Source organism: Hemiscyllium ocellatum, chromosome 32 (genome assembly GCF_020745735.1).
Source record: "Hemiscyllium ocellatum isolate sHemOce1 chromosome 32, sHemOce1.pat.X.cur, whole genome shotgun sequence".
NCBI classification, from domain to species: Eukaryota; Metazoa; Chordata; class Chondrichthyes; order Orectolobiformes; family Hemiscylliidae; genus Hemiscyllium; species Hemiscyllium ocellatum.
This window is the reverse complement of record NC_083432.1, coordinates 7,076,647-7,088,790: the sequence shown is the minus strand read 5'-3', so window position 1 is coordinate 7,088,790 and position 12,144 is coordinate 7,076,647. Positions and strand designations below refer to the sequence as shown.

The window sequence follows — 12,144 nt, the reverse complement described above, 5'->3', positions numbered from 1 at the left end:
TGGAATAGCTATGATATCCTAGTGAAGGTGACGAGGAGGTTTAATAGAGATTTTCAAAATTATCAGTGGGACGATTAGAGCAGGTAGGGAGAAGCTCTTCCTGTCCAGGAAGGAAGGAACAACAACAGGACACAGATTTAAACTGGTGTGCAAAAGAAGCAAGGGTGGTGTCAGAACAAATTCTTCACATAATGAGTAGTTAGGGTATGGAATTCACTGCCTGGAAAGGAGGGAGAGATAGTTGAGCCATTCAAAAGGGCATTGGATGATTATTTAAACAGAAATAATTTGTGTAAGGATGGGGGTGGGTGTTAAGCAGGAGATGGCAGTAGGTCATAAGACTTGTTTGAAGAGCCGGTGCTGGTATAGTGGCCTCCTGCTGTGCCATGACCATTCTGGGACTTATAGGAACTGCAGGAGCTTAGACATCACAAGCGTTGTGAGATTAGAAGAGGTAACAGAGATAGGGAAAAGTGAGGCAATGTGGGATTTAAAAGCATGAACGATAATTTTAAAACTGAGCCATTGTGGGGAGAAAGAAGAAAGAACTTGATGTGAATAAGGATATGGGCAGCAGAGTTTCAGATAACCTCAGTTCAAAGAGGGTAATGTGTGGGAAACCAGCTCGGGGTACATTAGAATACTCATGACTAGAGGCTGCAGACTACTTAGCATGTCGGAAGATGGTTGTGGTTGGAGATCCATCATCTCCAGGAGTTCCTCAGGGTAGTGTCCTAGGCCCAAACATATTCTGCTGCTTCATCAATGGCTTTCTCTCCATCATTAGGTTAGAATGTTCACTGATGATTGCAGTGTTCAGCACCATTTGTGATATTTCAGATACTGAAGCAGTCCATGTCCAAATGCAACAAGATCTGGGCAATATTCCCATTTTAGGCTGACAAGTGGCAAGTAACATTCACAGCACACATATGCCAGGCAATGCCAATCTCCAACCAGAGAGAATCTAACCATCGCACCTTGGTGTTCAATAGCATTACCATCACTGAACCCCCTCTATCAGTATCCTGGGCTTATCATTGACCAGAAACGGAAGTGGACTAGCCATGTAAAGACTGCAACTTTAACAGCAGGTCAGATGCTAGGAATCCTGCACTGAGTAACTCACCTTTTGACTCCCATTGACTGTCCACCACTGACAAACCACAAGTTGGGACAGTGATGGAATACACACCACTTGCCTGAATGAGTGCAGCTCCAACAACACTCAAGAAGATTGACACCATTCAGGACAAAAGAGCTTGCTTGACTGGCACCATATCCACAAATTACCACTCCCTCCACCACCACCACCAGGGCAGTGTGTATTATCTCAAAGATGCACTTGTTAAATTCATCAAGACTCCTGCAACAGCACCTTCCAAACACATGACCACTCCTGTCTAGAAAGACAAGGGCAGCAGATACATGGAACACCACCACCTACAAGCTCCCCTCCAATCACTCATCCGTCTGACTTGGAAACATATTGTTATTCCTTCAGTGTTGCTGGATCAAAATCCTGAAATTCCCTCCTTGACAGCACTGAGTCTGCCTCGGCAAATGGACTGCAGCAGTTCAAGTCAGAAGCTTATCATCACCTTCCCAAGGATAAGGGGAGATGGGCACTAAATGCTGGCCCAGCCATTGATGGCCACATCCCAGATGAATAATGGTACAAGGAACAAGCAAAGTTTCAGAGGGGATAAAGCAGAGACAGAGCCAAAAGGTGGCAGTAAGAAACCTTTGTGAGAGGGGATATGTGGTTCAAAACACGGCTTGGTTCAAAGACAGTATTAGAGGCTATCAACCATCTGATTTAGTTACAGACTGTTGCTATGAAAGAGGGATGCATTTGGCAGCTACCAGTTTCAACTGGGGACTAAAGACATTGATTTTAATCTTCCCAATACTGAATTGGAGTAAAGTTCTGCACATCAAATTCTGGGTATTGGATGAGCAATCAGCTCATTTAACAAGAGTGCAGAAGTCAAGAGATGGTGGATGAGAGGCAGGGATGGGTTTAGACAAAGGGACACCGCTTAATTTGGTGGTTAGCAGTGCTGCCTCACAGCGTCAGGGACCCAAGTTTGAATCCACCCTCGGGCAATTGTCTGTGTGGAGTTTGCACGTTCTCCCTGTGTCTGCATGGGTTTCCTCTGGGTCCTTCAGTTTCCTCCCACAGTCCAAAGGTGTGCAGGTTAGGTGAACAGGCTATGCTAAATTGCCCATAGAGTTCAGTGATGTGTAGGCTAAGTGGATTAGCTATGGGAAATGTGGGGTTATGGGGAAAGCGAGTGGATTTGGGTGGAATGGTCTTCGACAGACCAGTGAAGACTCAATGGACCAAATGGCCTCTCTTTGCACTGTAGGGATTCTATGATATAATGTCATGGAGCTGCAATATTTCAACTGAGGAAAAAGGAGGGGGTTTAATTGAATTCTGCATGGGGAGGGGAGATGAGTCAGAGATTATGGTGCAGGAACAGGAAAAGAAATCACTGCAAGAGACTCACTGGCAAGGAGTTAATGGATAAGAATGGATGATGGTGCATCAGCCAAGTGATGTAGGAGCGACACTGGGACAGGACGGTGTGGTTAACCACAGAGGTAACAGATAGACAAGCGGGGATAGTTTACCTCTATCACAGTCAAATAGCAGGTCATTTAAATCTCTGACAAAAAGCCTTCTCTTTATCAGCCTCTAAAGCAAAGGAGATTTGAAAGTCTCACTCTTTATTCAGATGTCTGGTCTAGGATTCCTGCTTCAGCAAGTCTGAACAGTTATGTGTTAACTGTTGTTCTGCAGTAGATTGGGGAAAAAGTTTGCACTTTTTAGATTACTTATAGTGTGGAAACAGGCCCTTCGGCCCAACAAGTCCACACCGACCCGCCGAAGCGCAACCCACCCAGACCCCTTCCCCTACATTTATCCCTTCACCTAACACGACTGGCAATTTAGCATGGCCAGTTCACCTTTGTGCATCTTTGGACCGTGGGAGGAAACCGGAGCACCCAGAGGAAACCCACACAGACACGGGGAGAATGTGCAAACTCCACTCAGTCAGTCGCCTGAGGCGGGAATTGAACCTGGGTCTCTGGTGCTGTGAGGCAGCAGTGCTAACCACTGTGCCGCCCACTTTTATAGCACCTTTAGCAGTGAAAGAATATTTCAGAAATAATGTTTCCATGACCAATGCTCAAGGCAGACCTGTGCCGAGGGAAGCAGTGATGTGCATGATGTTGTGCTCACAGGCAGATACTCACAAGTGGATGGCTTTTTCCCGGATTTGGACTCACACCAGACAGACAAACCGTCCTCCTGCAGTTTCATCTGTCGATTTTTCTTCCAGAATCTCGATTTGATTTTTTGCAAGTTGCTGCCTACCATCATAAATTTCACATCTTCATCCTCACGAAGTGCTGCAAGAGGCAGGAAGACAAATGGTCAGAGAAGATAACAACTCAATGAACACAACATCCAGAAAGATCCTGTTTTATTCGCTTGTCGGGAATCTCTCTTTCAAAAGGTGAGCACCAAAATGAACACGTTGAAGAAAAGTTGTTAGTTAACCCTTTTGGCTCATGTTTAATGTTTAACTTCAGGTCGTGGTCATTTGACCAGATGAATGGCCTTTTCTTAGCAACCTATCAGCCCAGCTCTTACAATCTGCACATCGCAAACACCGCTCTTCAGCCAGAAAAGTTTGGTCTAATCTCATTCCCTTGTTCACTCCCAGGACTCTATTTTTCCTCAATTTCTGGGCACATTCCATTGATATGAACACCTCAGTTGATTTGTAAAACCTCGCTAAATCCCTGGCATTACACGGGCACTCAAAGCAAGCCTGAACTTCAGCATGTAATATGATTACTGCCACCATGCTCTCAGACTTGGAACCTACATGGCTAGCTTGGAAAAGGGAAACCACTTCCCTGTCTCACGAGAGAGAAGGTCCTTGTGTTGTTGTCAGTTACCAATCAGTTACGGCTCATGTTGACAGGACAGACAGTGTTGCAAAGCTTTTTTGAGGAGCGCTGGGTCTCACCCTTTGAAATCTTAAACTGTTCGGCTCACAAATTATCATAGTGGGCAGTGTTTAAGGTATGCCTCAGTATTAACCCTTTCATACCCTTTATTGACCCCCACCTCCAAACATGGAGACTGACTTACTCTGAATCTTACTGCAGCTGAAAGGGACTCCATTAAATACCCAGCTGATCACACACAGCCCTGAAGGTGCATGCCTGGCCTAATGTGTTTTCTGTGACAGTCTACAGTTCCACCAATGCTGCCTTTACAAGATCCTGCCAATAAGCTGGGCAGTCAGACGCACTAACATCCACGTCCTCAACCAGGCCAACATCCCCAGCATCAAGGCACTGCCACCCCCTCACCTTTATATTGGCAACAATGGGCTGGGTACATTGTCCGTATGACTGAGATAAGACTCCCCAAGCAGATACTCTATTCCCAGCTCTGAAATGACAGGCAAGCCCCAGGAGGACAGATGAAATGCTTCAGGGATACCCTGAAGGCCTCACTGAGTGAAGTGCAGCATTCCCACAGACACCTGGGAATCAATGGCCTCAGACCGTCCATAGGGGAGGAGGAGTATCTGGGAGCACCTTGAGACCAGTTGTTGAGAGAAAAATGGAAGCTGGGCGAAAGGAATGCACTGCCACACCAATGGTCCACCCATCCCTTCCTGTGACCACCCCCTGGCCCACGTGTAACAGAGCCTGCGGTAACCATACCGGCCTGTAGAGCCACCTACAGACTCATCCTAAGTGTGGAAGAGAGTCACCCTCATCTGTGAGAGACTACCAGTGGTGATGATAGTGCCATTTGCTTTTGAACCACCACTGCAGAGTGTGGCTATTTAATAGTAAGATAACATAACTCATGAAGCCAGTACCATTCTTGCATACAGTGGAGTAGACTGTTCACAGGGAAAGGAATGACTAACAAGTACAATGCTTTCAAAAGTGTGATAATAAGAGTTCAGAGACATTATGTTTCTGTTAGACTGAAGGGTAAAGCTGGTAAGATTAAGGAACAATGGATGAATAAAGATATTGAGGTTCTAGTCAAAAATGAAAAAAGAATCATATTAGATATAGACAACTGGGATAGAATGAATCTTTTAAAGAGAATAAAGTGTGTTGGGGCATTCTTAAGAGGGAAATCAGTAAGGTAGAGAGGGGATACTAGATAGCCTTGGCAGGTAAGATTGAGGATAATCCAAAGATGTTCCACAAGTACATTAAGAGCAAAATAGCAACTAGAGAGTACTGCCCCTTAAAGATTAGTGCGGTTGTGTTTGTTTGAACCTCAGGAGATGGGAGAGATATTAAATGAATGATTTGTGACAGTTTTTACATGGAGAAAGAAATGGAGGATATGGTCTCAGTGAAATAAGTATTGATGTTTTCAAAACAATTCACATTGGACAAGAGGAAGTGCTAGGCGTCATACAGAATATAAAGGTGGATAAATCTTCAGGACCTGATCACGTCTACCCCAGAACATTGTGGGAAGTTAGGGGGGAAATTGCGGACCCCCTAGCAGAGGTGTTTGTATCACCTTTAATGACCGGTGAGGTGCCAGATGACTGGAAGGTGGATAATGTTGTGCCTTCACTTAAAGACAAACCTGGGAATTACAAACTCCTGAGTCTGACATTGGAGGAGGGTAGGTTGTTGGAGGGGATTCTGAAAGATAGGATTTACATGCATTTGGAGAGGCAAGAACTGATTAGGGGTAGTCAGCATGGTTTTGTGGATGGGAAATCATGTCTCATAAACTTGATTGAGTTTTTTGAGGAAGCTTTCTCCCAGTCGATTAAAAAAATAGAGGGCCGAGAGGTAGACATTGTTTATTTGGACCTTAGTAAGGCCTTTGGTAAGGTTCCGCATGGTAGACTACTTCAGTTGGCTTTACAGTCAGAGACAGAGGGTGGTGGAGGATTGTTTTCTCAGACTGGAAGCCTGTGACTAGTGGCGTTCAACAGGGTTCAGTACTGGGTCCACTTTTGTTTGTCTTTATATAAATGATTTGGATGAAAATATAGGAGGCATGGTTATTAAATTCGTGCACACACGCAGATGACAAGCAACATGAGTTCAACTGGGACAACACTATTATTATAGGACAAGCCAAACAGAGAACAGCCAGGGAATTCCTAGAGGCATGGCACTCATTCACAGATCAATCAATAAGCACATCGACCTGGACCCAACATACCGACCGCTGCAATGGACAGCTGGAACTGACAACCGGAAGCGGCAAAGACAAACTACTATAAATACCGGAGGAAACATCACAGAAGCGCTTCACAGGAGGCTCCAAGCAGTGAGGATGTCACCTAGATAGGGGACGAAATGTCTGCAACACAAATTCCCAGCTCGGCGAACAGAACCACAACAACGAGCACCCGAGCTACAGATCTTCTCACAAACTTTGAGTGCCGAAGGATGTTGTGGGTTACACAGGAACACAGATAATCTGAGAGGTGGCAAATAGAGTTTTAAAAGTGGAAAAGTGTGAGGTGATTCATTTTAGAAGGAGTAACAGGAATAAAGTGTACTGGGCTAATGGTAAGATTCTTGGCAGAGTAGATGAGCAGAGAGATCTCGTGTCCATGTGCATAGATTCCTGAAAGTTGCCACCCACATTGATTGGATTGTTAAGGCAGCATATGGTCTGTTAAGTTTTATTGCATGTGGGATTGAGTTTCGGAGTCATGAGGTTATCTTGCAGCTGTATAAAACTCTGGTGTGGCCGCACTTGGAGTATTGTGTACAGTTCTGGTCACTGCATTATAGGAAGGATGTGGAAACTTTGGAAAGGGTGCAAAGGACATTTACCAGGATGTTGCCTGATCTGGAGGGAAAGTCTTATGAGGAAAGGCTGAGGGACTTGACGCTGTTTTTGTTGGAGAGAAGGTTGAGAGGTGACTTAGAGACCAACAAGATGATCAGAGGATTAGATAGGGTGGACAGTGAGATCCTTTTTCTGAGGATGGTGATGGCAAGCACAAGGGGACATAGTTTTCTTTATTGGGGAAGAATGGATATAGGACAGAGGTCTGAGGTAGGTTCTTTACTCAGAGAGTGGTATGGGTGTGCAATGCTCTGTTGGCAACAGTAGTAGACTTGCCAACTTTAAAAGCATTTAAATGGATAAACATATAGATGATAATGTAATAGTGCAGGTTAGATGGGCTTCAGATTGGTTTCACAGGTTGGCACAACATCGAGGGCCGAAGGGCCTGTATTGCACTGTTATGTTCTATGTTCTCGAAGATTGCAAAGAGATCTTAATCAACTGGATCAATGAGTTAAGGAATGGTAGATGGAGTTTAATTTGGATAAAGTGTGAGGTATTACATTTTGGTAAAACAAACAAGGGGAGGACTTCTACAATTAATGGATGGGCCTTGGGTAATGTTGTAGAACAGAGAGACCAATGGGTTCAGGTACATGGTTCTTTGAAATTTGTATCATAGGTAGACAGGGTGGGAAAAAAGGTGCTTAGCACACTTGTCTTCATTGCTCAGACCTTTCAGTGTAAGAGTTGGGACGTCATGTTGCAGTTGTACAGGACATTGGTAAGATCTCTTCTGGAGTACTGTGCAGTTCTAGTCGCCCTGTTATATGAAGGATATTATTAAACAGGAGAGGATTCAGAAAAGATTTATCAAGATGTTACCAGATATGGAGGGTTTGAGTTATAAAGGAGAGGCTGGATAGTCTGGGACATTTACTCTGAAGTACAGCAGGTTCAGGGCTGATCTTATGGAGGTTTATAAAATCATGAAGGACATAGATAAGGTGAATAGCAAAGGTCTTTTCCTTAAGGTAGGTAAGTTCAAAGCAAGGGTCATGTTTTTAAGGTGAGAGGAGAAAGATTTTAAAGGGACATGAGGGCAACCTTTTTACCCAGAGATGGTTCGTGTGTGGAACGAGCTTCCAGAGGAAGTGGTCGATACAGGTACAGTTAAAACATTTAAAAAACATTTGGATAACTTCATGAATAGGAAAGGCTTGGAGAGGTATGGGCCAAACACAGGCAGGTGGGATTGGTCTAGTTTGGGAACATGGTCAGCATAGACTATTGGACTGAAGGGTCTGTTTCCATGCTGTTTGACTCTATCTGTTGCCCTTAGTTGAATTACATGTGACTCCAGGCCCACAGCAATGTGACTGACTCTTAATGACCCTCTGGGCAATCAGGAATGGGCAAAAAATGTTGCCTTAGCCAGTGACGCCAGCATTCCATGAACAAATATCAAAACATAAACAAGTGACAGTCCTGGCAATAATGGCTTGACATTCAGATGTGGGGTCATGATCCAGGGTTCGGTAGGATGAAGTGTCTGAGATTGGCATCAGTGTACCAGACTATAACTGCACAAGCTTTCTTGGCAGGTTTGATAACAAAGGAGACTTACTAGGCTTTAGGGTGTAGGTTTGCTCGCTAAGCTGTAGGTTTGATATCCAGACGTTTCATTACCTGGCTAGGTAACATCATCAGTGGCGACCTCTAAGTGAAGCGAAGCTGTTGTCTCCTGCTTTCTATTTATATGTTTGTCCTGGATGGGGTTCCTGGGGGTTGTGGTGATGTCATTTCCTGTTTGTTTTCTGAGGGGTTGATAGATGGTATCTATATCAATGTGTTTGTTTATGGCATTGTGGTTGGAGTGCCAGGCCTCTAGGAATTCTCTGGCATGTCTTCGCTTAGCCTGTCCTAGGATAGATGTGTTGTCCCAGTCGAAATGGTGGGTTTTTTCCCTCCGTGTGTAGGCCTATGAGGGAGAGGGGGTCGTGTCTTTTTGTGGCTAGCTGGTGTTCATGTATCCTGGTGGCTAACTTTCTTCCTGTTTGTCCTACGTAGTGTTTCTGGCAGTCCTTGCATGGAATTTTGTAGATGACGTTGGTTTTGTCCATGGGTTGTACTGGGTCTTTTAAGTTTGTTAGTTTTTGTTTGAGAGTATTGGTGGGTTTGTGTGCTACTAGGATTCTGAGGGGTCTTAGTAGTCTGGCTGTCATTTCTGAAACTTCTTTGATGTATAGTAAGGTGGTTAGGGTTTCTGGCTGTGTTTGGTCTGCTTGTCGTGGTTTGTACTTGAGGAATCTACGGACTGTATTTTGTTTTGAGTATCCGTTCTTCTTGAATACATTGTTTTCCGAAGTTTGTCTGTGCTGCAGTGTGTGATGGCTCGCTGGAATAGTGTTCTGATACAGCTTTGTTTGTGTGTGTTGGGATGGTTGCTGGTGTAGTTAAGTATTTGGTCAGTGTTTGTCGGTTTTCTGTATACGCAGGTTTGTAGTTCTCCGTTGTCCAGGTAATGAAACATCTGGATATCAAACCTACAGCTCAGCGAGCAAACCTACACCCGAACCCTCAACCTGAGCTACAAACCTTCACAAACCTTGCACTTACGAAGCTGCTGCCTGGGCTGGAAGGAGGGTCTGTGCTATAAGAAAGGGTTTGATATATTGAGAGTTGATTTCCTTGGAGCAGCGACGGTTGAGGGGGCCCCTGATAGAATGTATAAGATTGAGGGGCATAGGTACAGTGGATAGGATACATATTAGTTGGGGGGGTCAAAGACAAGCATGCTGAACCAGCGAGTCAGAAAGCTGAGAGGACAGGTAAGGAGAAATTTTCTCACCCAGAAAAACAGTCTGGGACTTACTGCCTGAAATGTAACATGCCATAGGTCTTACATATTCAGCTGCATTCCCACAGCATGCAGGACTAATGGGCCAAGAGCTGTAAGATAGGGCTAGTGTCATCAGATCTTTGTTGCCAAGCACAGGTACAATGGCCTACATGGACCCCCAGCTGGATATGTCAATGAACCCATGATGTGGTAAGAAGGTAAGTGCTGCATTTTGCTTATTCTTGTGTTTAGACCTAGTTTTTTTTTAAAGGTTACTTTTAGAGGGATGGCAGTGAAGGCAGTGCAATGTTCCTCTTGCAACATGTTTGAGCTGAGGGATGCCATGGTCGTCCCTGCTGATTACACTTGCAGGAAGTGCACCCATCTCCAGCTCCTCCAAGACCGTGTCAGGGAACTGGAGCTGGAGTTGGATGAACTTAGGATCATTCGGGAGGCAGAGGGGGTCATAGATCGGAGCTTTAGGGAAGTAGTAACTCCAAAGACTGCAGACAGATGGGTGACAGTGAGGGGGACTGGGAGGAAGCAGCCAGTGCAGAGACCCCCTGCGGCCATTCCCCTCAATAACAAGTATACCGTTTTGGATACTTGTAGGGGGGACGACTTACCAGGGGTAAGCAATGGGGTTCAGGCCTCTGGCACGGAGCCTATCCCCGTTGCTCAGAAGGGAAGGGAGGAGAAGAACAGAGCAATAGTTATTGGAGATCCGATAGTTCGGGGCACAGATAAGTGGTTTTGTGGGGGCGAGAGAGACTCACGTTTGGTATGTTGCCTCCCAGGTGCAAGGGTACGTGATGTCTCTGATTGTGTTTTCCGGGTCCTTAAGGGGGAGGGGGAGCAGCCCGAAGTCATGGTCCACATTGGCACCAACGACATAGGTAGGAAGAGGGATGAGGATGTTAGGCAGGCTTTCAGGGAGCTAGGTTGGAAGCTCAGAGTTAGAACAAACAGAGTTGTTATCTCTGGTTTGTTACCCGTGCCACGTGATAGAGCGTCGAGGAATAGAGAGAGAACAGTTAAATGCGTGGCTACAGGGATGGTGCAGGAGGGGGGGATTCCGGTATCTGGATAATTGGGGTTCTTTCTGGGGAAGGTGGGATCTCTATAAACAGGATGGCCTTCACCTGAACCTGAGGTGCACCAGTATCCTTGGGGGGAGCTTTGCTAGTGCTCTTTGGGGGGGTTTAAACTAACTCTGCAGGGGCATGGGAACCTACACTGTAGCTTTAGGGTACAGGACCTGGAGTGTAGGGAGGTTAGGAACATGGCATCAATCTCGAAGGAGGGTGCCTGTAAACAGGAAGGTGGCTTGAAGTGTGTATACTTCAATGCGAGAAGTATACGAAATAAGGTAGGTGAACTTGCAGCGTGGGTTGGTACCTGGAAGTTCGATGTTGTGGCTATTCCGGAGACATGGGTAGAACAGGGACACGATTGGCTGTTGCAGATTCCAGGGTTTAAATGTTTTAGCAGGGTCAGAGGTGGGGGTAAAAGAGGGGGAGGTGTGGCATTGCTTGTCAAAGATAGTATTACAGCAGTGGAAAGTATGATGGATGAAGACTCGCCATCTGAGGTAGTTTGGGCTGAGCTTAGAAATAGGAAAGGTGAGGTCACCCTGTTAGGAGCTTTCTACAGGCCTCCTAATAGTCCTAGAGACGTAGAAGAAAGGATTGCGAGGATGATTCAGGAGAAGAGTGAAAGTAATAGGATGGTTGTTATGGGGGACTTTAACTTTCCAGATATAGACTGGGAAAGCTATAGCTCGAGTATGTTAGATGGGTCGGTGTTTGTCCAATGTGTGCAGGAGGGTTTCCTGACACAATATGTAGACAGGCCAACAAGAGGTGAGGCCATACTGGATTTGGTTCTGGGTAACGAACCAGGCCAGTTGTTAGAATTGGAGGTAGGTGAGCACTTTGGGGACAGTGACCACAATTCGGTGACTTTTACTTTAGTGATGGAGAGGGATAAGTGTGCACTACAGGGCAAGAGTTATAGCTGGGGGCAGGGAAATTATGATGCGGTGAGGCATGACTTAGGATGTGTGGCTTGGAAAAGTAGACTTCAAGGAAAGGGTGCAATTGATATGTGGAGCTTAGTCAAGGAGCAACTATTGAGTGTCCTTGATAAGTATGTACCTGTCAGGCAGGGAGGAACGGGTCGTGTGAGGGAGCCGTGGTTTAATAAGGAATTGGAATCCCTTGTTAAAGGGAAGAGGGCGGCCTATGTAAAGATGAGGCATGAAGGTTCAATTGGGGCGATTGAGAGTTAAGGTAGCCAGGAGGGAACTAAAGAGAAAGCTAAGAGCAGCAAGGAGGGCACATGAAAAGTCCTTGGTTGGTAGGATTAGGGAAAACCCAAAGGCTTTCTAGAGGTATGTCAGGAATAAAAGGATGACTAGGGTAGGAATAGGTCCAGTCAAGGATAGTAGTGGGAAGTTGCGTGTGGAGGCTGA

General features: G+C 45.5%; 1 protein-coding gene across 1 annotated transcript in view; it reads right to left on the bottom strand.

Annotated features, from left to right (window-relative positions):
* The window catches only part of LOC132830693 (1-phosphatidylinositol 4,5-bisphosphate phosphodiesterase delta-3-like), a 178,907-nt gene that overhangs the window by 137,107 nt on the left and 29,656 nt on the right, over positions 1 to 12,144 (bottom strand). Inside the window, exon 2 of the mRNA XM_060848503.1 lies at positions 3,268 to 3,423. Within this exon, the coding sequence (XP_060704486.1) occupies positions 3,268 to 3,423 (156 nt within the window). The remainder of the gene's footprint in view (positions 1 to 3,267; positions 3,424 to 12,144) is intronic.